The 26,750-nt window shown below is 39.1% G+C and overlaps 1 protein-coding gene across 4 annotated transcripts in view; it reads right to left on the bottom strand.

Moving 5' to 3' along the window:
- ASIP (agouti signaling protein) overlaps window positions 1-22,498 on the bottom strand; it is a 32,170-nt gene extending 9,672 nt beyond the window's left edge. Inside the window, exons 1-5 of one of the 4 annotated variants that reach the window (XM_075109095.1) lie at window positions 22,392-22,477; window positions 16,886-16,991; window positions 15,536-15,569; window positions 13,736-13,811; window positions 722-876 (exon numbers count right to left, since the gene is read on the bottom strand). In XM_075109095.1, the coding sequence (XP_074965196.1) occupies window positions 722-875 (154 nt within the window). In that variant the 5' untranslated portion in view covers window position 876; window positions 13,736-13,811; window positions 15,536-15,569; window positions 16,886-16,991; window positions 22,392-22,477. Of the gene's footprint in view, window positions 1-721; window positions 877-13,735; window positions 13,812-15,535; window positions 15,759-16,885; window positions 16,992-22,391 lie in introns of those variants that run through there. The other 3 variants (XM_075109094.1, XM_075109096.1, XM_075109093.1) reach the window with 3 other exon arrangements.
- Between the last annotated feature and the right edge of the window lie 4,252 nt (window positions 22,499-26,750).

Consider the following 26,750-nt stretch of genomic DNA (forward strand, 5'->3'; position numbering starts at 1 on the left):
AAACTTTGATAAAGTGATGAATGACATTCTGCAGCTGATTATCCCCAAATACCTGTAAGCTTTTTGAGAGAAAAAAGTTGGCTTAGATTACATTGAAGGCATTAGGGTAAACACTAGGGAAAAAATTAAGTGAAGAAAGAGTTAAGTGTTGCCCTAACAAGGTTATTCCCTAACAGAACAGATGGTCACCTGCCAGTACTGGTAGGGACATGGCTGCTCCTGCCCTGGATAAATAGATGACTTCTGGCTCTCCCTTGCAGTGCTCTTTTTTTCCCCTGGTTAAAGATCGCTTGGCACACAGATAAATCGAGGTTATGCTAATACCTTAGAGAACAGTTGATTTCTCTGTCACAAGAGCAGATCCTAAAAAAAAAAAAGTTATGTTTGCTGCTTCTATTTGCACTAGGCTTTCAAAGGAAGATTAATGGCCATATTAATGGAAAAAGCCTTTTCAATGTTAAAAGACTTACAGTATGATAGGAGCTGAAGTGATATCTGTACAATTAAAATAAGTTGTCTGTTTTGTGGTTTTGGTTCTTTAAACTGTGGTTTGCCGCATTGCCATTCTCAGATGCTGTGGCTGCATTGCTGCTGCACTTCTGCACGCTACTAAGGCACTTGTACGAAATCGCGGTGTTGCAATAAGCTGTCAAAATAATCCATGTGAATTGAGAATTGTATTTTCTTGTTAATTTGGCACCAAATGGCAGATTTTACTAACCTACTATGGAGATGGCTGGGAGATCTTGGAGATTCATTTTGTTGCTCCTTGACAGGTTGCATTCTGTCTTCTCCTCAATTACCATATAAGAACCAGCAGCTCTGAGCAAACTGTAGCAGAGCAATAGGCTTAGGAAGAGGGTCTTACTTTCCATCCTGGGGAGGAAAAATTGCATTGTCAAGAAAACAAAGTCAGTCAAAACCTGCATGTAAGAGAGACGCAAGGATATGAATCTCAGCAATGGCTTTTTGTTGTGTCGTACAGCTTTAGCAACATACCTTTGACAATTCTTTAGTTTCCAGCACTTTGTCCCTGATACTGGAATACCTAAGAATGCAGTTGTTTGAGTGGAAAAATGCTATCTCAGATACAACTCTCTCAGATGGTCTTTTATTCTTTTTTCCTGATTCTTTTCTCAAAAGGTTCCCCCCCAAAAAAAACCACAAAAGCTGTGAGTTCTTCCCACTGAGTTTTACATTGTTGTTTATTGTATGGGCAAGGGGAGAAGAAATTCTGCTGTCACTTTTGACCAGCTCAATCGCATTGTCCGTTTTTTCCCAGAAAATCTTGTTTATGAATTTGTGCTAGAAAACCTAGAAAAATAATGACAATTTTAAAAACCCACAAATTATGTTTCCTATTAGTTTCCTCCATTTAAAACTCATGAAGAAATATCTTGTTTTATTGTGCCCTGATGTGGCTGCTCTGATCCTATAGTGAATCATAGCTGTAACTCACGCAAGTTATAAAAGGCCTAGTGCTGAAAAGTGTTTATGAGCCTGAGGGTTTAGTATGTACTTAACTTCTAAGATGTAACAAAATTTCTGGGATTTGAGCACACTTATGGAGAAACCCCAGCTTTGCAGAACGTGGCCGTACACCTTGGAAGAAAGCCTCTGGCCCTGGCCAACCTCTGCATGATGCAGTGCAGCTATACAGGATAGACAGAGTGTATCAGCATCCTGGTCGCCTTTCCTTGTCGATTCTTAACACTGTTTAAGTTCAAAGTTGATTTTTATTTCCATGTGCATTAGTTTTATGCTGCATCAGAGTTATGGGTGCCTTCCCCCAGAGGCACTGCCAGCCTCCAGATTTATGGGTAGCTTTCTTGTCAGTGAGAAGCAGTAAAAAGAGGGAGGGAAACCAAATGTTTTGAGCAACTAATCTGGTTGTAATGACTTAATTACAAGATGAAGAGTTTCTGCATTGTAAGAGCTTCAATCTAATCACTGCTGCTAAACTGAGTCCGTATTACGCTTGCTTTTATAGCCTCCACTGACCCACTCTTCCTTGTGAGTTGTCTAATATTATGCATTTAATTCCAAGTGCTTGGGCTCATTTCTAAAACTGCTCTACAGGCCACGCTCACATGACAGATCAGCGCTGGGCACATCAGTGCTGCTTTCATTGCTGGCTATAGCTCTGCCTTGAGGGTATGCACCCAGATCTATTAGGACTCTACTGGGATTTGCAGGGGCACACGTGCTGGATCCTTCATGATTTAGGCATCTGCATGGGCTGCAACCAAAATAGATATTTCTGAGCTTGGAGTTTTGCAGTAGTGATGATTAACCTATGGGGAACTGAGTGCTGCTATGTCTGTTTCAAATGACGTGCAGCTGGTGTAGTTCAAAGTTGGTATGAAAGTTGAGACCCAAGTTGTGTCACAGTCATGACTGTGGATAGACATATCCTTTGAATGGGTTAATTAAAATCTTGTAAAAGGAGATGGCTGGAGTCTTTAATTTGATCACAAATTATCTACTAGAGGAGAAAGTATATCTTCTTTAAAAGAAAAAAACTTGAATTAACAAAAGGAAAAAGTTCTGCCATGAAAATTTGTTGTGATGGTAAAATTGTGGGCTTGAATATTCAGCTATTGCAATTTAGTAGAGAATCCAGATGGCATATCTCTTCTCATTTTTTATATCCTCTTGTCTTGCAAACTCTTATACAGAAGTTTAGCCTTTGCCTGTGGTAATTGCCTATGAATAACAAGAATTATGTGAAAATATTTGCTATGTCAGGAACCTAGCCTGAAATTTTTTTTCTATACAAAAGAGATACCCTTTTATTGTTTTTTTTTTTTTCCCATTTGCTTTCATAGAACATGCCCAAACTCGCCTGACATTTCTTGATGCTTTCTAAAAACTGTTCTAACATGTAGTTATTTATGTAGAAAACCATTTAGGTTATAACCATAACCATTCAGGTCAAAATTAGAACTTCTTTTTAAGTAACTGATTTTACCAACCTGAGTATCTCTGGTGATGTTCATATTCCAAATATATGCTTAGGATTCAAAAAAGAGCTGAATAATGGCTTCTGTTCCCAAAAGCTTGTCTACGTTTTCCAAATACGCAGCTGGTCAAATGAAATACATTACTTAAAATCTTACAGTGTTAGGCAAGCTAAGATTTTTTTTGCAGCATCTAGGCATCCAGGGGTGGAAAAAGTTTTTTACACTGAGGGTGGTGAAACCCTGGCCCAGGTTGCCCAGAGAGGTGGTCGATGCCCCATCCCTAGAGACATTCAAGGTCAGGCTGGACGGGGCTCTGAGCAGCGTGATCTAGTTGAAGATGTCCCTGCTCACTGCAGGGGGGTTGGACTGGATGACGTTTAAAAGACCCCTTCCAACCCAAACCATTCTATGATACAGGGCATGCCTATGACAAGTACATGTAGACTTTTGGGCTCTAATTCTTTCCATGCTCTGAGCTAGAGTGAAGAGAGCTAGCTGTGAGCTGGAAGCTGTTTAGATTTGCACATAGTGGTGTTCATGCTGTAGATTTTGATTATTTTTTTTAGCAACTTTTTGGCCTAGTTGCAGGATATGCTCTATAACATACCTATGATTTTCGTGTCAGTGTGTGTTGCCCATCTGGAGAACTGGCATAGCTGGCATGTAACTATCTGCTGGAGACAATGTCAACATGCCCCCAATGTACTGTTTAAATAAACTTCTGTCCCAAAATGTGTTTCTGTTGTACTTCCTTGTCTTTATCTCAGCAAAACTGCCAATGAATGCAATTGTGCCTGCACAAATGTAATAAAATAGTAAAATTTTACAGCTTGCATCTGTCCGCTTCCAAGTGAGATCTGGACATGCTCTAGTGTTAAAATACAAACCTAGCTGCATGTGTTGATTTGAATTCTTGTGCACATGGGTTGGGTTTTTTCTTTTTTTGCCAATAGCACTTAGGTGGCAGGAGTTTTACAGCCTTCAAGACTGTCTGAACATGGAATATGCGTTTGATCTGAAAACTATACCAACTGGCTAGAAAGGTAATGCTCTTTAGAGCGGCATAGTCTTCTAGACGTATGCAGCAGAGTTCATGAAAAGGTGAAAGAGGTGGAAAGTGGAATCAGAAGAGAAGATGAGAAAAAAGGTGCTTGTAATCTTGGGTTTCATGTCTTGCATCATCTCACAAAACCCTTGCCCAAACTTGCCCTTTTTTAAATCTTTTGTGGTATTAAAGAGAGTCTTACTTTTCAATTTCGCTAATTATTTTCCTAACTTTCCTGCTGGGACTCATCAGAGGCTGTATAAGGCCTCCTTGGTTCCAGCAAGCTTCGCATCTGCTTTTCTATGAATACTTACTTTTAAAAGAGTGTATTTTCCTATTGAGCCTCCTAACATTGGAGAAGTAAATTGCTTTAATAGTAGTACCTTCAGAGGGTTACTATTTGTTGCTGTAATGAAGTTAAAATGTACTAGGAGAACTTCAACTTTTTTTAGTCGCTGTTTATGGGGACTTAGTCTTGCACAGCACTGAAATCTAACCCCTGAACTTCAGCCACAGTTCAGCAAATTATGTAAATAAATAGTTAACATATGGCAGTGCCCCTTATTGTCAAGGGAATGACAGAAGTACATTTAAAGACAAAACAAAAGCAAGCATTTAAAAGTTTCTTGGCTGTCATCAAAGATTGCAGTATGGCATTTGCTCTGTGCTTTGGCTTATTATATGTGAATAAGGTTTTTTAATACTCACCCCAATTGTTAGCTCTCAAAAGCATTTTTCCTGAATGTAAATTTGGAAAACAACAGATGATATGAAACAGCTTTTTTCTCTTTTTAATCTATTTTTTGTGATGTCATATTGAAAGTTTTCATGAAGAAATTTGAGTTCCCCCAAAACACCCTGTACATTCAACACTTTTGAGGGGAACTCATTTCCTGTCACAGCTGATTTCACTCTATTTGGAGATTTATCCTCATATGACAATAGAATGAACAGTTCAACGCATTCATACATAGTCTGCCATAAACACTGGAAGGGACAAACTGAAATTTTCTTAGGAGGTCTGACAAATTTGGACCAACTCATGTATAAACTGGCATCACTAAAAATAGCTGAAAAGAGCTGCTTAGAAACATAAAATGTTAAAGTACATAAAGAAATATAAAGTACTGAAAACTGTTACATTGCTCAGTAACTTGCTGACAAATCTTCACCTATACTCTGCTGCTGTGTTCCTATTTTGAAAAGGATAGGACAGAAAAAGAGGGAATGCAAGGAAAAAAGCAAGAATTAGTGGATGCCTTGGAAGATAGAGATTTTTAAGATGGAGAGAGACTGAAAAAGTTATGCAATTAGATGTGGAGGTTAATAGGATGACTGGGGAGGTTCTGAATGATTATTTAATGGTCACCTAGGACTCTGCTGTTCAGTCTCCAGAGCAATCCCATTTCAGACATCAGGTTTCAGCAAAGGAATTGCAATAAAAAGGAAAATGGTCTGTTAAGGGGCATTTGGAGGGAAAGGAATGAATCCACCTGAGATGAATGAGAATCACTAGTGCTCCAGGCAGTGCTCCACTGACCCCAGTTCCTCTGCAGTATTCGTTTCCTAAGAGCGGGTTAGGATTGACTGCACAGAATGCAAAGCAAAGCAATGTGCTTTTTCAGGGCTTTAAAGGGCATTGTCAAAATGTAAAAATGTGAGTAAATACAAAGAAATAGCTGCTACTCATCCTCAAAACAACAAAATAATTTAAAATAAAATCAGTGCAAGCAAAACTCTCCCCACAGAATAAACCGGGAGGCCCTATTTGAAGTCTAACCTGAATCTCAGTGCATTTGGGTTGTTTCATTCAGTGTTGGGGGGTAATGGCCTGAAAATCTTAGGTCCCCATTTTGCACGGGCTTTGTTACCATCGAGTTTGTGGTTAGGAAGCCAGAATGAAACTCAATCAAATGATTAAGAGCAAATATGTGATGGTCTGTTACAGAAAAAAAAAAATGCTTAGAACAAATGACATGTTTGTCCTTCTTGTTAGCTATGAAAGAAGGGGATTGCATTTGTTTTCATTTTGGTTTTTTGCAATTTCAAATTTTTGATGTTGTAATCATTTGGTGTGATTGTTAACCCTCTAGGGCTTGAGGCTGGAGGAAGGAAAATTGAGTGGAACTTCTTAAATTGCTGAGTCCAATACACTGTTATCCCCCACAATCAGCGCACGCTCATCTCTTTGTAGGTGAAAGACTAGGTAGACCTCTGTTATTCCAATGGTAAAGCCCTTCCATGTCTTCCGGCTTAATTTCCATATAGAAATTAAATTTTCTTTTAATTTTCAGCCTAAATGTATTCATTGCCATTATATATTTATGAGTCTTGTAGCACTGTTATCCTGCAGTACTGAATTCTCTCCTCTTCCTTTCTTGCTCAGCTATTGGAGAGAAAAATCCATGCACCCCTCTGTTTTTATTTTATTACATGAGATACTTTTGTAATCTCTGTGATGCTGTGGAACTGCGTTCCTTAAATTAACTTTGACACGTCATTTGCCATTAAGCTGTAGTGTAGTTTAGGCAGTAAGGGACATAGGGAGGTCTGTAGTCCTACCTCCTGCTCAAGCCAGTGCCAAATTAGATCAGGTTGACTTGGGATCTCATTCAGTCAAGACCCAAATATCTCCATAAACAGAGTTTACAAAACCTCTCATTTGATCAGCTCCTCTAGCCTATCAGCCACTCCTACCAACTTGACGAGCAAACTTGCTGAAAGTGAATCCTATTCCATCAACTAGATGATTATTAATAAAGATGCTAAGTGCTACTGGTCCTGGTTTTGACCCTTGTTGGACTCCATTAGTAACTGGCCAACAGCTGGACTTCATACCAGTGATCACCAGCCTTTAAGTCTGTGCACCAGCCAGTTTTCCACCTCCGTTATGGTCCACTAATCCAGTCCTTATCTCTCCGGTTTGGCTATAAGGAGACTTTGGGACATTTTGTCAAAGGCCTTGTTGGATTCAGGGTATGCATTGAGCAATACGCTCTCCTTTTCATTTATGCACGCATCCAGTTATTCTCACCTCCAGTCACCTCGGCACAAAAGGCAATCAGGTTGGTCAGATATGATTTGCCTTTGGTATGTTAATGCTTGCTGTTTGCAATTCCTTTTTGTCCTTCCTGTGGCTGGAAATGGCTTCAAGGAATATGTGCTCTACCGCCTTCCCAGGGACTGAGGTCAGCCTGGCTAACGTGTAGTTCCGTGGAATTTCCTCCAGTCCTTTCTGAAGATGGATGTGATATTTCCTTTTATTTTTCAGGCATGAGGAGCCTCCCCCAGTTGTCATGACCTTTCAAAGTGAGCAGCCTGGCAGTAATATCAGCCAGCATCTTCAGCATCCTGGGATTCACCCTGCTTGGTCCCATGGATTTTTCTATATCCAGCTGGTTTGTGTGCCCTCTGCAATGTATCTTTGCAGTGGGTAATGACATGTTCCCAGGCCAAAAGCAGACTTGACCAGCCTGGGGAAGACATCAAGTATGTCATCTTTTATATATCCCTGCTCCACTGACTGCTTGAGTCACTCTGGATATGCTCAAAGCCTCCCTTGGCTGTGGTGTTGGTGGCTGTGTGGTTGGGCAGCAATGGGTAATAGCACAAGGATCCTTGTCAGTCTCTCTGCAACTTCCCAAATCTCAGCCCCAGAAAACAACAAATCTTTGGAGTTTTGCAGATAGGGACCTCGATCTCCAAGAGGGTGTCTTCTGTATAATTCTTTCCAGCTCTATGGAACTGCTTCTAGGAGGATAAGCATGTTCTCCAAAGATGGGAAACTGCCGAAGTGTCTATGTCTGAAGACTGTAGGAAAGACGAAGCTGTGAAATTATTGTTGCTCCATGTTCACTTTCCAGAGAAACCACTGTATGAAATATTTATCCCCTTACTATCTTGTAAGAGCGTACATATTGTTTTGATTAAGAGATACTACTTTTTTGACATGTCCTACTCTCTTCCTATCCATGACTAGAGACAGGCTTTACAGACATGGATGTGTGAGATTTCCTATTTGTATTCACTATAAGCCCTCTATTGTCTTAGGTTTTGTTCTATTTGTACATTCAGGAACAAACTGGCTTTCATGCTATGATCAAGACATCTAAGAGATGAAGGGTGGTTTTTTTTAAATAGGATATCAGTTATGAGATATTTGATCTGTGACTGGTGGAGGCTGATGGTGGATTAGCTTAGCTAATCCTTTGGGCTACAATTATCCTTCTGGCGATTATGGCAATGTGATAAATAAGAACAATGATCAGTTTATATCTGACAGTAAAACCAAAATAAAATCACTCTCTGGCTTTCCCTGCTGATTAATTTTAAGTGACTTTTCAAGAAAATCAGAGGACAGAGAGTCTTCACAGTGAAGGTAATGGACGAGAAGTAGTGTTGAGTGCCATATGATAGCTATTTGCAGTGGATGGAAAGCAAAGTAATAGGAGATGTAGTATTGATAGAGGTACCTGCTATGTAGTAAGTGCATAGAAGATGGGGTACAGCTGTGGTGATCAGACTTGGTGATCAGTCCAGAATGTTAGATCTGAAAGACTGTTGGGGCCCCAAGTGCACCAACAGGGTCTGCAACCTCTTCCCTGCTGCTGGCAATTTGGCTACCTGTGTTCGAGGCTGCCTCTGATATGGTGCAGCTGTAACCTGGGGTCAGGCTGCTGGGGAAAAGCTGGGAGATGCCTCTTCAGGGGCTCCCTGCTTTCCTTGGATGCCATGGAGAAGGCAGGAGTTCCTCCTTAGCTGATGGCAGAAGGACCTGCAAAAGGGAAACTTGAAGGGGGTATGACTAAAGGGCTAAATTTAAAAAAGAATGATAAATGTATTTTATTTGTTTTCAGTGTGTAACAGAACTTCTAAATATCCTACTCTTCTGCTTGCCCATATCCGTGACATCCTAAACTAGAGGGTTCTGACTCCTGTTAGTCTTTGGTAATAAGCATAATTTCTGCTTGAAGGTACCACTTGTGTATTGGTGACATGTTGACCTGCCACAGCCAAGAAAATGCTGAATGGTGAGAAGAGAAGATCTTTCTGGCATGGTCACTGATGGCTATGGGGAGAAACAGAGGTTTCTGGACATTCCTTCCACATGCAGGCAAGGTCATGTTATCCTGACATGTGGCATGGACAAATAATAACGGTTGGAGCCATTAAAGTTTACAGCTACCCAATGCAAATTAATTCGTTAGACTTATGTGCACATCATGTACCATATGGAAGAAAGATGTCAGAGCATTCTTGGGTATCTATGCAAGATCAATGAGAGATGAGGTCTATCTCTACAAAGTACAGCTTTCTTCATGGAAGAAGGGAAATCCATGTGTGGCTCACAAGTGGGAAATAAGGATGAAGACAAATGTCCGGAAGATATCTGTTAATTTATAAACTATCCATAAAAAAACCAACATTAATTCTAAGAATGAAAAAAAAAAATTATGGACAAACATCTAAGAGCAAAATGAATATTGTACATTCAGGATGGGAAATACTGTTCTGGAAAGCAGTGACTCAAACGGGTTTGGGAGTTGTGGTTGAAAACGGGCTCACAGTGTAACACTGTTGTCAAAAGTGCTAATGTAGTTATTGAACGAGAAAATAGGACCAATGTCAATAGGAGAGAGAATATTTATTTTTTATGGCTGTTCTGGAATACACTCCAAGAACATCACTAATTGAGTGGAAAGAGTTTGGATAAACTAAAAATGATCAAAGGAATGGAAAAGTATGACTAAAAAGAGCTCTCAAAGTTCAATCTCTTCCATACCAAAGAAAAACCACCTCGGTTCCTGAAAGTACTTGGCAGGGTTGGAGGGAGGATGGGTGACAGAAGGGTTTTCAAGCAAGACGACGAAGGTATGATGAGATGAAATCACCAGAAGTAGAAGCCAGGTCTAAAAGTTTTCCAAGATCTGGACTATTCTGGCTCACTAACAATTACACTTTAGAATATCTGTCCAAAGGCTGATAGGGGTTTTCTGCTATAGAAGCTTTAAATGTTTATTTATATACACGAAGAAACACAAATTCTAAGCAAAATTGCTGGAAACTACATCATTGTCTGAGTTATGTGCTTATTAACAATTAGACCTTCAGTTTTATTTATGATCTTATAAGTCTCTGTGCACACTCTGTGCCAGGAGTGTGGATGTTCAGTTCAGCTAGGGCATGCTGGGGACACACTTCTCACAGATAATCCTGGAGACAAAGATGTTTCTTTTACAGTTATGGCTCTAGAGTTTTCCTACCAACTTGACTTACTTCTCCACTTACTTATTTCAAAGTGTGTTGTTTCTTCTTTTTTAAATCCTAAGATCTCTGAAAGCTCATTAGCTCTAGGAAAATAAATCATATTTAACTCCCAAGTGGCCTACTGAAGCAGCCTGTATCAAAATCTTAGAAAGCATACACTGAAAAAACAAGGTTTGAAATTCAATATGCAAATGACAAAAATCTTAAGGTTAATCCCTAAATAGTATGTCCATAGATTTTTATTTTATCCAATATTACAACCGATGATTCATTGAGGGTCATTGCAGATGGTTCCCCAGAGTGAGATTGGTCACCTTTATGGTTTTTCTTTTAAGCAAACATATTACCACCACCAAGAAACATGGGTGTTGTTACCAGCTGCAGCCTTCCCAGTGGGTATCCCCTAAAAGAACATACCTGCTGCCATCAGCAGCTGGATATCGGACTTGCAGCTGCTCTGAGCAGAGGTCTGTATTTCAGGGTTGCTTTACACTGGTACAGAAAATACCTCAGTTATAGACACCTTTGAAAAGTAGATGGCAAGATCCACTAAAAAGTGTACTCTGCAGGATGAATAGAAACAAGCTTATATATGTACACTCAATTTGGACACTTTTGACTGGGATATTTCTATCAACAGGATGAAAACATAGTTAATATTTTGCTAAACAGTTAAAATTATCATGTTGAATCAATTTGAAATGCTTAATTAAACACTATTATTAATTTAATGCAATAGTCCTAAGTATTTGTAGGTAAGAATGCATCTCAGATTTTTTCATGGCATGAGCATTTAAAAATGCAGAGAGAAGCAAAGGAAAAGGGTGTAGTGAGCACTTCCTGAGCAGAGCACTGGTCAGTGCTGCCTTCTACTTCCTTATAACTCAAATTCAATATGCTTATTTCAAATTAAATGGTAATTTAACCACCCAAGTCAAAGGAGATTGAAGAGAAATAGTGTGATTTGAAAAACAAATTTCATAAGCAAATGCTGTTCAAGAAGTCAGTGGGTTTCTCTGTTAAATTTGCTAGTTATAAGAAATGTTCTTAAAACTTAAAAACGTTACGCATTTTTTCTTTTATGCAAATATGTATGCCACATGAGCATGCACACTTAATTAACAAGGTGTTAACTATCTAGTCAAGAGTTTTAGTAGGTCTTTACTCTGCAAAATACTGGGGGCTAATTCATGCATTTAGCTCTACTTATAAGTCTGTTTGTGCATAACAGAATAAAGGGAATGCTAAAGACAAAAACCTATACTGAAGGTTGCAAAATTCTTCTTCAGCTTTCAGTGAACTGTTTTTTTCCTATGTACAAGAAAAATAACATTTTTTTTCCCTAGTTATCTTCCCTATCTGTGATCATTCATGTAGTTTTGCATTTGTGCTAGAATGCTCATGAACGATTTCTGAGCCTGCTTCAATGGAGAAAAAATAATTTTTTTTTTCTGGGGAAAAAGTGGGAGATGCGTAGGGAAGTGCAACTTTGATGTTTGGAAAGCCAAACAAGAGACATGTTCTTTTAAAAAAACCAACCAAACCAACCAACAAAAAAAGCCCAAAACAACCACCACAACCAAACCACAGAAATCCCCCCTGCAACCCCTAATAGCTTCAAAAGACCTTTTGGAGAGAGGCTGTGGCTAAAATTGCCCAAAATGGAGACTGGAGAGACTTAAAACTATCTAAATAAAATGCACTTAACTCCTAAGGAGGGGGGGAGGAGGAGGGGAATGCTGACAGACTCTACAGTCAAACAATGCCTATAAAGGACCTTCCTGTCTCAATCAGAAGTGTTTCTGATACTAAGAAGATGACCCATGGCTATGAAATTGCCAGCAAAGCAACAAAGGCACTTCTGACCATGATGAGCTATCCTTTTCTTTATTCATATGGTTGAAAGTCTGAAGAAGAGAGCTGTATTGGGTCTGGCTGAGATGGCGTTCATTTTCCCCACAGCAGCCCACATACTGCTGTGCTTTATATTGGCAGCTAGAAAGGTGTTGCCTTAGAAAGGTGTTAAACACCAGTGGTTTGGCTAGTGCTGAGCAGTGCCCGCACAGCATCAAGGCTATCTCCAACATTCCCACCTCACCTGTAGGCTGGGGATGCGCCAGGTCCTGGGAGGGGACACAGCCAGGACAGCTGACCCCAACTGACCAAAGCTAAGAGAAAGGGGGCATTCATTATTTATGACATTTGTTTTCTGGAGCAACCACTACGTGTACTGAAGCCCTGCTTCCTGAGAAGTGTCTGGACATCGCCTGCTGATGGGAAGTAGAGAAGAAATCTTTTGTTTTCCTTTTGCTTCCACACACGGCCTTTGCTTTTGCTTTTTTAAACTGCCTTTATCTTGACCCACAAGTGTTTTTTCTACCTTACTTTCTGCCCGTCCTGTCCTGCGGAGGAAGGGAGTGATAAAGCAGCTTGGTGGCACTTGGCATCCAGCCAAGGTCAACCCACCACACTAGTATACAAGGAGAAATAAAGTAGGAACAAAAGTAGACACAAATACGGAAAACGGTAAGAAACGCATCCATTTAGGAAAATAACAAATGTAATGACTACTGCAGTCACTAGAAAATCGATAGAAATGCTATAGAAATTTAGACTGAAAGAAAAATGTTAGTATTATATAAATTACCTTTCAATTTTGTATCTTGTTAACTATGTAAAGCAACTGTTGCTTGCTAAACTTGCACAAAATTATGTAATATTAATGGTGGATTAGACACTTAGATATGTGTAGCATAGAATTACTTTTTTGTGACGTGCTATAGGGATAACTTAGACGGCAAATTAGAAAAAGAATTACACTTTGAAGTTTGAAGAGAAATATTACCGCTCCCAAAACAAATAAAATCTAATCCCTTAAAATCTTTCAGGAGTTATAAAAGCTTCAGGACAATGAAGATTTTTTTTTTCAATATTATATAAGGATTTTACTTACCTTGCTTGGATGGAGAAAAAGAATAATTTAGCTAACCAACTGAAGCAGTGCAAAAACACAGCTCAGGAAATGTACTTTGTTAGCATCAGACTCACACAATAAAAGAGTGTAGAGAGATAATATAATATTTAAAGTAATTGCAGAAAAAAGATGCAAGTAGACTAAACTAAAAAGCAAAATTTGCAACAAAAATTGAAGAGCCAGCTACATCAAACAGAATCGAAACAATCTAAATCGTGGGCAATACTGAAAAAGAAGTATTTGAAGTGGGACAGAAAACCAGAGCCAGTAAATGCAGAAGAGCAAAAAGGTAAAATGTCAAAGAAAAGAGGATTTTAAAACTTTACTGCTTCCCAGACTAGTTAGATAGATTTGCAGGACTGATTCGAGCATAAAGGAAGATAAATATCTCCAGTGCCATGTGGCAGTAAAACACAATCTTTTAAGTCCAAGCAACACAGTGGAAGTTAAATGCCCTGTAGAAGACGTTAAATGTTTTGGTCCTACCGAAACAGCGAGCTGTTGTCCTATTCATCAGGCTCTAATGAAAATCAATGCAGCCAGTCTCCCTTGTTCTGATGATCTGCAGAGAATATAGGCAAAGCTTTTGGAGTTGTTTGTATTCCCCTTTGACTGCTGAGCAGCCTGCTTTTAAATATCGCCTCCTCCTGAAAGCAATGCAGAAGCATTTACTGAACTTTAGCTGACAAAATTATAACAAGGATGGCCAGTCTACTCTTTTCTACTTGAATTTCTGCTTTTTCTCAGTGCTTTTTTTCCCCCTTCTCTCTTCTACTGTTGCCCTGAAAAAAATCTGGTGGAAAGGTGACCCTCAGCCCCTCCTTTTTCTCCCCATTTGAAAACCACAGGGGCAGTCCTGCTCCAGCAGTCTTCAAGCGGAGCCTGCTAGTTTTTTCTGTCTTTCAGGTAGAAGAAGGTACACAATAGGGGAGCAAGCGATAAAAAAAATCTGATTAAAAAAATCTGTTGTGATCTTCAGTACTTGTTTATGGCTCATTACTGCAAGTTTCCGTATCTGGCAGTCTCGCTTCTTAGAAAGGTCATTATAAATGCTGGGCCTGTGCACAAGCAGCTCCTCAGTGTTTCCCTAAGCAGGAGAATAGCGGAGTTTTTCAATGATTAACTCCACTACAAGAAGAGAGTTTTGTGGAGTCGCTAAAATTAAGAACATAGAGGAAGAAAGGCTTTGTTCTTATGCTTGATAACTGCATGTACAAAAACCAGACAAGTTTACCAGAATGTGGACACAATTATTCAAAATATATCAAATGTCCCTTTATAACTTTAAGGGTTTAATTATACATTTCAATGGTTTATTAATACTTTTTGTTGGCTGTTCTATATCTATGTGCCTGCCATGCCTGCCATGAGGGGTTTTTTAATGCTTACTTGGTTAAGTTCAGAGCGAGGGGATGGACAGAAATAGGTAACTGTTGAGCTGTTTAGCCGCTGACAAGACAGTTCGTGTTTGCAGCCAAGGGCATCAACATTTTCAGATTGCAAAAAATGACAAAGCCTCAATGGGTTTTTGGCATTTATCAAATTTGAGTATACAGCCTCAAGAGTGTTTGTATGAAAAAAGGCCCTGATATGAAATAAAACTGTAGCCCCTTTGCATTCCTCTGTGTGATTAACAAGTCTATTTTTATGACAGTTTTTCAGTGTTCCTTCAGGATCTCATCAGGACTGCTCCTGGGTTGGAAGAAAACCCTCCCTCTTTTCGGATGTCTTTTTATTTTTTTCCTCGGTAGGCCTCCCAAAATGTGGTACTTTAGGTGAGAAAGATGATACTAAAGTAATCTGAGCTGACTTTACAGGACTTGAAACATTTGCAAAATGGTAATTGCTGCTTTGGAGTTGAAACTACTTCTCACAACCCACGTATTGGAAAAAATTGTAAATATTAAAAGTTTAAAAACTTTTTTATTACTTCTGATTTAAGGCACTAACAGATTGTGAAGTTGCATTTTTTTGGAGTGCTGCCTAGCATGTAAGGTCTTTCATTTTCCATTTATTTAATCACAGATTTCTTCTGAGAGGGAATTAAGACACTACAGATTGTTTCTTTCTAGTAAATTATCCCAGCTCCTCACTGACTGCAGCCATTTATTTGGTTGGTTTAAAATACCGTGCTCTTGTGATTGTCTTGAGTACCTGTCATGACTGATTTCCTAGGAAACTCCTGTTGCCAGCACTGTTGTATGCATATTCTGTAAGTAGGCCATTTTTATTTTTTTCTTTCCCCCATCAAAAATTATTTCCTCCATTTTTGTACCGGCGTTTTACCTTTCCACTGTTACAGCTTCGGTTCTCCTCTTCCCTAGTGAAACAGAACAATGGATAGACCATGGCTGCGCGACTGAAACGATGATTTGAGATAAGTTTGAACAGTGAGACTCCGAGGGGACAAAAAGGACACAACTCTGTGCGTTGAGTGCGTAGGTAATCTGTTACGGTGAGTGAAGGTATTCATCCGTGGGCTTGTACGCTTTCCTGATTCAGGGTCATATTTTTGCAAAGACAGAAGTCTAAAGTAGTTTAACTTAAGTCATAATGCAACGATTCCAGATTTACATGGAGATGATTGGAGTTGGATAATAAATTTGACCAAAAATCAGCTTTTCACGGAAGACACGTATAACAATATAATATCGCTATGCTAATACAGTGCTAAGGGGGATAACTACTGCAGTAAACTGATAGAACTAATGTAGACTTTCAGCATTCAAATTAAACCCCACCAGGGTGAAAAAGGGCTGTTAACATCTTTTTGCTTCAAACTGAATAACTTTATAAATCAAAGAACAGTTTCTGCATCCAAGATGTCTCTTTTCGCAACAAAATCTGAAGAAATGTGGTTTTCCATTCTCTGCCATGATACTGTCAAATGAAAATTTTGAAGTGCCTTCAAAGAAGTAGTAAATAAGAATTTAATATTTAAATCATTGCGCAATAAAAGAGGTAACTAAACCACACATCTGTAACACACTTTCAGTATTCTTTACTAAGATATGTGCTGCTGTAGTATGGCAGTAATAGTGAAAAGATGTTATCGGGAACTACGTTTTTAATGTGAAACCAGCCTTTTGTGGCCAAACCTCTGTGCTTTGCAAGCCAGCAGAGACGGACGTGGACTCAGCCAGATGTTACACAGATAATTAGCTGTTTGTTACGGATCCATCTAATGACATGACTTGTACCGTGGAAGATTGGGACATAGGCTACTTTGCTTGTAATCCTTTGAATATCTAACTGAAAGTTAGTCTCCCCATTTGATTTGAAATGTCTTTAGATAACCTTACCTAAATTTTGTGACAGTTTAGATAACTAGAGCCCGTTTGAACATTGCTCAGCTGTTGTTACAGGCAAATATAGCAAAGACCAAAAGGTTTTCAGAAACTCTGGTGTTTGGTGTTAAGGCACAAGCCAAATTATATCGCAGAACACCTGGGAATTTCTGTTCCTGCTAAAGGAAACGCACAGTGCTTAGCCTCTGCTGTTCCAAAACGCGCCCAGAGCGTTAGCTTGGATCCCGGAGCGCTTAGGGATTACCCACCAACAGAATTCCACATGAAGGAAAGATGTGTCCAGCAACCAGAAATGTGGGCAAAACCACATGTGTCTTCTCTGAATTACCTGAATGTGCTTGAGAAGCACGTTTGAGGGACCAGATGGAGACAAACACGATGAGAAAAAACGTGTGGTGCTCTGAGTACGTCTCAGGGTAGCTCTGAGAAGAAACCTAGAACAGCAGGAGGAAGGCAGGCTTACATGAACATAAAAATATTTCTGAGGCTTTTGAAAGGACAGGTATTTTTTCCTCATTGTTCTCTGCTGGTGTTGCTTCACTTTTGTTGGGTGATGAATATAAGCTGCACACTTATGGGTAGAACTGGTTGAGTTTTAGAGGGTTGGAATGTTCTCAGTCATGAAAATTGTCATTTATTACATGAGAAACTTTAACAGCAACCAACTTTCCAATTGAAAGAATTTCAATTACAAAACTTTATGTGCTGAAATCTGCAGGGGAATTTACAGCATCAGCAACTTCTTTTCTTTGGAAATGCTGTTTTTATTCAATTTCAAAAGTTCAAGTTCAGAATATTCTGATTTTTTCTTTTTTTTCCATTCGAAATAAAAATTACTTAGTCAAAATTTCCCATAAAGGAAAAATCTATGTTTCAGACACTGCTGTTATATGAATTAGGGCCGAATTCTGCTCTTAGCTTCTGTTCCAGGCCCGAGGCACCAAATTTATATCTCGTTATATCATAGACATTTATGGGATATAATTAATTTTCTTATTTAAAAAAGAAAGAAATCCCAGGAATTTGTTCTGTGCTGCTTTGAAATGAAACTCAGCTGTAACTCTGGAGAATTATTTAGGTTGTCAGACATGATGCAGGCTGGTTTGCATTCACAGTACCAGCCATTGTAGCCTTGTGTAAAATTTGGGGGTGTGTGTGCATTCATGTGTCTTTCTCTTCCCTGTTTGATCTCAGTCAATTTTCTCCCTGCTTGGCTCATTATATTTTCTATTGTAAGTTTACAAAACAATAAACATATTTATTTTGCCTTTCCTTTTTCCCCCGTATTCCTTCCTTCTTTCCATAGTTGGCACATCTTGGCTTTTCTTCCTATTCTTTTGTAGTGTCTCATGAACATACTCTTCTATGACATTTGATTTTCCACACTTCTTTTTCTATCCAACCGTTTCCCTTTCTTCTCTTCAACATGTTTTGAGGCTCTATTTTCTGTCTTTCCTTTATCCACCTTATTTTTTGCTCTGTCAGTTCCCCTCATTTTGTCATCCTCTCCATCTCCTCATAATTTCTTCTAGCTCCCTCACCGTACCCTTCATCACTATTTGTTATTCCCAACACATACTGGTGTGTGACACCCTGACTTTTTCATGCCTACCTCCTACCTGTACCTGGGACCCTCCTCACGTGCTCATCTTTCTGCAGGTGTTATTAGTTGCGTTAGGAGTGGGATGAGACAACAGAAGGAGTTTTTCTCCTGTTCCCATAAGGATCTGGCTACGCATGTGGTCTGTTTGCCATTCAGACAAGGATCAGTGGACATCCATTGCCTGCAAAGTCCATTGAATAGTCTGTGGGTAGTTACAGATCATACTTTTTAGCTGCATTATGCTACTTTATAGTAGGATTTGATGTCTTTCATGGGTATACGAGACCAGACTCCTCTCAGCAGCGTCTCTGATTTTGGAGTTCTCTTTGTATGAGAGAAAGCAGCCTGATCCATCCTTGTTTTGCCGCATTTATATGTCACAAGAAAGTAACGCTAATTTATTTTTTTTCCTCAGTTGCAAATGCTTTTTTTGGGAAACCCTTGCTATTCTGAGCACCTTTGCAAGTTGGCTTAAGATGTTTTTCCTAATACATGAACAAGAAAGTTAGAAGCCCAGCTTAAATAGAAGTTGTTATTTACAAGACTGTCACTGGTTTTAGAAGAAGGTTCTCTCCTTCTGTGACGTGTTAATGCCAGCAGGTGATCTAAACGTATTTGCTGGAAGGACAATCCGAAGGGACAGTTACAGAATTCACAGGAACATGCTGCTCACTTCTAAGAGGAGAAATAACACGTGTCTTTGGGCAGCAATACAGTGTAAGGATGGGAAATCTCTGAGCAAAATCAAATTTCCACATTACCATACTTTGAGACTCTTATGAGCTTCCTGAATTAAGTCAATTATACGTCTAATCAGACATTTGCAGATTAGAAACCTTTCTATTTTTCAGATATGGTGAGATCTGGGAATGCAACTATGAAATAACTGGCAACTAACAAAAATATTTTAATAGAAAGAACATCGGAGTGGAAATTTGCAGCTTATATACCTAATATTTTAAAAAGCGAACAGGTTATTACAGACAAAAAAATTCTTATCCATACATGACAAAATGGATAAAAATAATTTAAAATAGAGCAATGAAGTGTCTGAAACATCATGATATGATGAGGTTTGAACAATACAATCTGCCATGAAAGAGTTCCTTTACAGAAGGGCTATCACCTCTCAGTGAGGTTTCTCGTTCTCTTAAATATGAGGTCCTGACCCCTCCAGAAAGCAGATCACTTAGTTAAACAGTTTATACATGATCTAGTTCTTGCTTTTGTATGGGAATAGAGGTAACAGAAATCTGAAGTACCGCTTCATGCACACCTGGCTGTGCAAAAATCAGTGGAAGGCGGTTTAAGACTGTTATTTCAGTGGTGCATCTCTTGCTGCCGGCTCTGTGGAGTTGCACTGCTATAAAATCAGAGATTTTTCTGCAGTAAGTAATGAAGACGGGCATATTTGGACAACATTCAGAGAAACCTTTGTGTTTAGAGAAGTGATGTGAATGATGCAAGTGAAATTGATCTGATTTATGTTTTTGAGTAAAATACTGTGAACTGTTGCACTACATTTTGGTAAAATAATACTACATCAGTTCAGAAGGATATCTGATCTTTAGGTTTGAGAGGTCTCGTATTTAACAGTTTACTGTCAAATCTGAGAAATCAAAGAATGCTATTTCACTGGAAGCAGTCAGAAGGAGTAAAATCCACACATGGCTACAGGTTAGTACTGCTGTGTTCATGCAACATAAAAACCCACCAACCCCACCCCACCCTGTTGATATGCTCTTGTTAATATTACCACAGCTTATCTCATTCCTTTATTGCTAGGAAATTTATAGCTTGTCTTGTCTTTCATTCTTATGATGATCTAGAGTCTTTCAGCCAGATTTGACCTTATTTCTTTACCTGTTGCCCTAATTTTCAAAACATTGTGGCTAATATGAGATATGATTTTGCTTTGCAATTTAAATGCTCTATTTCTCAGAGAACAGAAATATAGAGACTATATTGACCATAGGAATATTGAAAATGTCAAAACTTTTGGACTGAAACAACACTAGGCAAAGTATTGACTCGAAAACTTAAAAAATTAATCCATACCACCTTTTGTGATGTTTCTTTAATAATGACAACACCCATGAACAGTTAATCCTAACCTTTTTCTTCTTTCATACTTAATCAGAAAGGGGTTTAACCGAAGGCTAAATATTTCAAATTTGTGTTATAAACTTTCCTGGCTTGCTCCTGCTTTCCTAGAAATATGTGATAAAACTTTAGAGGATGTGTCCTTAGGTAAAAGTTTCTTCACTTGCCTGAAGAATAAAGACAGCAAGAGCAAAACAGGTAGAGAGGAGCGTTAGGAATAATGCAGGAAAGAAAGAGGCAATAGTGACACAAACTTAAAGGTGGCAGATGTACGTTAATTACTGACAGTAATATTTTTTAGCTATGCTCGCTGTTGCATCTGTTTCAGCTCTGATCACGTCTGTGATAGGTTTTTAGACCTTTACATTATAAATGTTTTTAGGGAAGGGATTTTCATTACTCTGTGAAGTACCTGCTGTATTTCTGATCGCTGCAAAAGTAATACTTGGTGCATTGCTATGCCACAAAATGTCAAATATATGCACTACATATATATATTCTATATATCTAAAATGAGGTTTGAGAAATGCTTCAATATTTTACATTGAATTCTTATATTCTTTGTATTTTAAAGTACAAGCTGTAATGATAGTCAGGACCAATCCATGAAAGGAAAAATAGTATTTAAATTAAATATCTAATTTACATTCTACTTTCACAGCTTTGTTTATGTTTACAGTCATAATATTTTTCACACCTTAGTGATTTACTGTGCTTTGAGGGACCCATCTAAGCATTAAAACAGACTCTGCTGTTGGTATCTTGCAGCCTCCTAAGTGAATTGTAATTGTTCTACTACACCTATTTGCTAACTAAACACAGAAAAGGAGTTTAAATACCCCATAATATTCAATTAGTGTTCCCACATTTCTGTCTGTTGCAACAACATTTTGTATCAGACAGTTCTCAGTAGTGCTACTGTATGTTTTCAGATAAATCAGTACATTTCTTGTTGCAAGGGAGCTTGAAAGGGAGGGACAAAAATCCCTCACAAAACCGGCCTTACAGTAAATTTTCCTTCTTTTTTTTTTTTTTCTTCTCTACCATTTAATGCTTATAGCTACTGGAAGTGAAGGTTGTTGATCTAGTTGCCCTACGAAAAGTTATCTGAGCTTGCCATCCGCCTTCAACAAATAGAGTGAGCATTCTTGGAAACTTGCTAGAATTAATCTTAAAGTGTAAAACTTCTTTAGCACTTGTGTGAGAGCCACAAAACTGGGTGCACAGGAAATCAAGCATCACATTTAAAGACCTATTCATTAAAGTCTTCAAATATTCAGAACTCCCACCTTCTTATTTTCTGTATGAGAAAGGCAACAGACATCTGATCCTTGTTAATACCATCAGAGTGTTTACATATTTCAGAAGTTTAAACACATAATAAAAACATCCTGTATAAATCTGAACATATATGATGCATAATGTTTATAAATAGGAGTTGCTGATACTGGAAAAGGGCAGAAAAAAATTTTGGAAACCACTTGAAAAAATGATCTAATATTCAATTAAGTCACTCCTGAAACTGAAAACAAGATTTCACTCTCCACAGCAAAGAAATTACGTCATTTTCCCCTATAATATAAAGAATTTGAGGCCAGTACGAGGCAAAACTCTGAAAGCACTAAAAGTGTGTTTCATATGAAAAGATATTTATAAGTCTTAACTGTCCAGTTTCTAAAGGCAAACTAATAGTTTGAAAAGCACAAAGAAAACACTATCTTGCCCATAAAGCAGAGTTGCAGAAATTAATATTTTCATTTAATTAAAACTTGTTGTCTCCTTTCTTAATATATTCATTCACCTATCTTAATATATTAATTTTCTATTTCACGGAAACTGGTGAGTAGTCATTACCCTTCATGTTTCAACTGACCAGTGCTAATATTTTTAAAGTAGATTATGTTTATCTATTTATGCAAACATATAAGCAGAGTGTTTAAGCCATAGATTTCTCAGGCCCCTGTATTTTCTTTTTAGCTTGCTAAACAAATCAATATCACACCTACAGTTCTCGCTGGAGCTGCATCTTCCTAAAATATTTTGTTTTAATTTAGAAAAACAGTAAAAATAATTATGAACAAAACCAAAACATCCACTTAAATAATAATTTACTTAATACTTTACTCACTTCAGGCATGTAGCTGGCGAGACCATTCTCCACTTCAGCCTGATTTGAAAGCCGCTGCTGAAGTGCTGTGCATTGGCTGGCAGTTCTGGCTTTTCTCATTGCAACAAATTTCACTGCAAGCTGAGTGGAGCTAACCCTGGTAAATCCCTTGATTTATCTAGAGCTTCCTGGATAACTCAGGGTTTATGGCCTTTCTATAGATTTATTTTTCTTAAACCACCAAAGAAAAGGAGGTAACTGTAAAAACTGCTGTAGCATTAACGCATCCTGGCATTGTAGTGTCACCCTAAGGGCGACAACAAACGGCAGGATATGCTCAATAAAGTTTGTTTAGCTGCATTAGAAATGAACCTTCAAAAGCATTTACCGCATACCTTTCTTATAGGTGTTCCACTGTCTATATTTTTAACATTCTGGTTCTGCTTCCTTTACATATAAATCAGAAGTCAACCTTCAATTAGTGAATTCAAGATGTGTGAGGTCTTGCTTATAGTGAATATCCAAGACACATTGGCAGGGGCAGTACTTTGAAAGGGTTATACATTTTGTCCTCCCTCTCCAATGCAATGTCAAATGGGACTACTTTTGTCAGTTCACATGGTCCTTTATACTTACAGAATAAAAGTTTATACGTCAGGTACATAAGACAATGGAGGCCCAGTGTGCTGTTCTAGAGGAGCAAGCATCTGATAATATACTTTCATGCCATTATGTGCCGTTATGGTTCTATGGGTGTGACCTGTTGGTGACTTGTTTTGTGCCTTTGGTATTGGCAGCTACTAAAAGTTAAAAGCAAAGGCCTAAAGACTATATTCAGCATTGTCTTGATACCAGGTTACTACTACAGACCCATCATAGAGGGAAGTTTATTGGTTTGGCAGCTTCCTTTTGGAAGCATGAAGGGGCAGAATGTTTGGACTTAATGGGGTTTCCATGTTTTACAAAAAACCACACCCCCCAAAAAAATTAGGTTTCACTGACCAGATATTTTGCCTACTCCAGGGGCATGAGGAGTAGGGGCATGAGTATGGCCTCCAGAGCCAGGGTCCTCTTTCCACCTCAGTAATGGTGGACAACAGCACTGGAACCTGTGATCATCCAATGCTAAAATCAAGCCATTGAGGGCTGGGTTTTTATCAAATTTGTGGGGGATTAAAAAAGGTCAAGGGGGTTTGGAGGACTGTAGAGAAGGCAAATGCCTCTTGCTGGCCCCTTTGCTGGGTTCACTTGCCAGGAAGTTCCGTTCTAGCCCTGGGGCTTCTCCGCCAAGGATGATGTTGCCTTGTAGTATGATGTACAGCTGAGGACTTGGGGCTGCTTCTCTTTTGCTCCATTCTATAGCTGGAAACCTCTTCCTTCCCCAGCAGAAGAGCATTTCCCTCCCATACCCAGGGCACTCACTGATCCCATATGTGCTGCAGGTCTGCCCCAGCAACTATCTCAGGAAACAGAGGAACACCAACGGCTAGGGGAAGAGGAGGTGAGTGCAGCCTGGCTCCAGCTCCTCTTCTTTACCCACTCCTAAAGTAAAGAAGGGCCACACTGGTAGCACTGTCATGGCCTGGAGACAGAAGATGAGGCAGGAACTCAGCGGGGTCAAATATTGCAGAAGAGGGTCTGACTTGGCCACGTAGGGCAGCAGGGTGAGACACAAAGCTACCATAACGCATATTGTGATTGTATGGGTGCTTTGTTGTAATGCGTGGTTAGCTTCATGCTGCTGCTGCGGTGTTGGTGCATCTTCCATACTTATGCTGGGAGCGCTGTGGGCCGTACGCTATGCAGTGCTGTCTCCTGAGTCAAGGCTGTGCCTGGGCACTGCTGACTGTGGACTTCAAGGATGGGGACTGCTCTACACATGTAAGCAATCTATTCATTCAGTTTCTCCCAAGAAGGAAATAAAAAACCAGAACAACAACTCGAAGCAGGTAAACACTTAAAGATTGGGACCCTAAAAAAGATGGTAAAATAACGTTTTGGACCTTATTTCAGTGAGAAGAAATGTCTAGGGTCTTCTTAAGTGTTGGGTCAGTGCAGGCTCTTGGACGTGTAATCTTCGCTAGCTGGAAGTAAGGCTTTCAGTAGATGAAAATATTCTCCATTACTTAGTTATAAAATTGTTTTGGAACAAGTTTCATTGTAAGCTGTCAAGATAGAGAACCAAGAGCAGTTAATACTAAATTTACACTTTAGCTGGGGTTTAATTTGGAAATGTAACTATGTAAAATCCTTATTTCATTTTTAAGGGGAAACCATGTAATTTGTCTTCCTTTCCAGTATTTTCCCTGCTTTTTGCTCTTGTTTCATGTTTTCTCATGCATCAGGCTGAACCTGGCCTAACATATGGCTAGCACATAGCCTTGCCAGAAGCAGCTGGATCCTCTTCACAGTTGCCTGAAAGCTCTGATCATTTCAGCTTCCTATGACAGTGATTACACATGGAACCTCCCCTAGGGATTTTGGTTCTATATTTACCAAAAAGGCCTCTTAAGTTCTATATTAGAAGAAAATCAAGCTGAGAAGGGTACAGACATGTTTTTGTTACAGAGGTTATTTTAAGCAAAACCTCTTTTATTTTTCTAGAAGTGTTTTAATTCTCTCCTCCCTCCACAAGCTATATATTTTTCTACTGTCCCCTTTCACAGAACACAATATTTTTGATTTTTTTCTGTTAGCCTAGAAGTAACAATATTTAGTACTGAGAAAAAATATTTAATATTGAGGACCAGATCTCAGGTGATTTAAGTTAATAGGTTGAAATGGAGTTGTCATTTTAAACCATCTGTAAATTCTGACCTCAAGGTACTTCGTAGCTGGAGTAGAAACTCCTAATAATACCAGTCTGAAAAGCCTCATTGCAAATGACCACCAACTTTGAAACAAGGGAAAACGTGTCTTTTTTCAGGACAGCCTAGTTAACTCCACAACCCCATCAAGATCTGCAAGAAGGCTCTTGCCTTTGTACTTACTTAATGACGAAATGGTAAGATCTTTATGGCCAGGATACCCTATGTTGCCTATCCTCCTTGAACAGTTCTTCTTGTAGTATTTATCATCTTTGCTTGGTTTTCTTTTTAATTAGAATGGGATCACTAAGATATAAAAATAACATCCTAATACAACACGTGTCAGAAGCTGAGAATTATGCATTCACTGAAAGCAGTATATTGCAGAGGAAACTTCAGTGCCTTGTCATTAAACAGTACAGTGATATGTTTCAGGACCCAACAAAGCTCCTGCTGGGGGGGTATATAATTCTTCTCAGTGCTGAAGAGAAAAAATCCCTTTTGTCCCAATAATTTTGGCTTTTGCAGGACTGTGATATCAAGGTATCTATATTAGTCCAGTTGCCCGACACTACAGTTGGATACTAGACGTTCAAAATTAGTTCTGTGAGGCGGAAGGGTGCCGTCTGGGCGAAGATACAGATGCTCTCCCTGCAACCAAGATGTTTGACAAGTATAGGTGTGTTTGTCAAATATGGACTCTGAAGTACTTATTCAGTATCTAATGCAGGATGTTATCACAGGGTTGCACATGAAGGCAGACTAATACTTTATACTTTGTCCAGAGGGCCAGGTAGCTTCTAACATCCTCCCTGCAGCTGCACTGCCCCAGCACTGGTCAGGGTTTCTTCCAGGGCAGTGCTGCTGGATGGATTTTTTTTCCAGATGAAACACTTCCCAGCAGTGTACCTACCCCTGGTGGCAACCAGGCCAGGAGGCCTCCAGGAGCCTTTCAGCATCTCTTATGGGGTCCTGGCAGTGCACTGTCAGGAGACTTAACATGGGTATGTAAAGCACAGACCTGGTTTGGAGACACATAGCTGTCCCAGCCATTGCGTATTTAGAAAAAGTAGGTACAAATATGCTTGCCATCGTAACTGAGGGCAAATTAAATAACTGCTTTATTCTAAAATCTGCTATAAGACAAGGAACGTGGAGTGCTTTCATCAGCTTAAAGCAGATGTAGAATTTAGATGGGCACGTGGGAAGCTAGATGAGAAGTAGATGGCCCTCAGTTTTGATCTTTTCTCTAAATAAGTGATGTCAAGCAACTGGCAGACACTAATTGCTCTTCGCTCCATCAGAGATTGCTGCGATTGATTTAGACCACAGTGCTGCCAGATGGACAAAATGATTGCATCTTGGAAAGAGACAATGCATGAAGCATTGTAAAATAATTGTGTAACTGTGTAAATACTATGGGCAGAGCGGGCCGCACAGCCCAGGGATCTCTCCTGCACCTAGCAGCACACTCTCCTTCCCCGTGCGGCAAGTAAGATTTAGTGCCCACAGCTCCTCTCTCTTTACTTACCGTATTATTCTTTGCTTCATCCAGGCATTAAAGAGTTATTTT

This window comes from Phalacrocorax aristotelis, chromosome 13 (assembly GCF_949628215.1).
Source record: "Phalacrocorax aristotelis chromosome 13, bGulAri2.1, whole genome shotgun sequence".
NCBI classification, from domain to species: domain Eukaryota; kingdom Metazoa; phylum Chordata; class Aves; order Suliformes; family Phalacrocoracidae; genus Phalacrocorax; species Phalacrocorax aristotelis.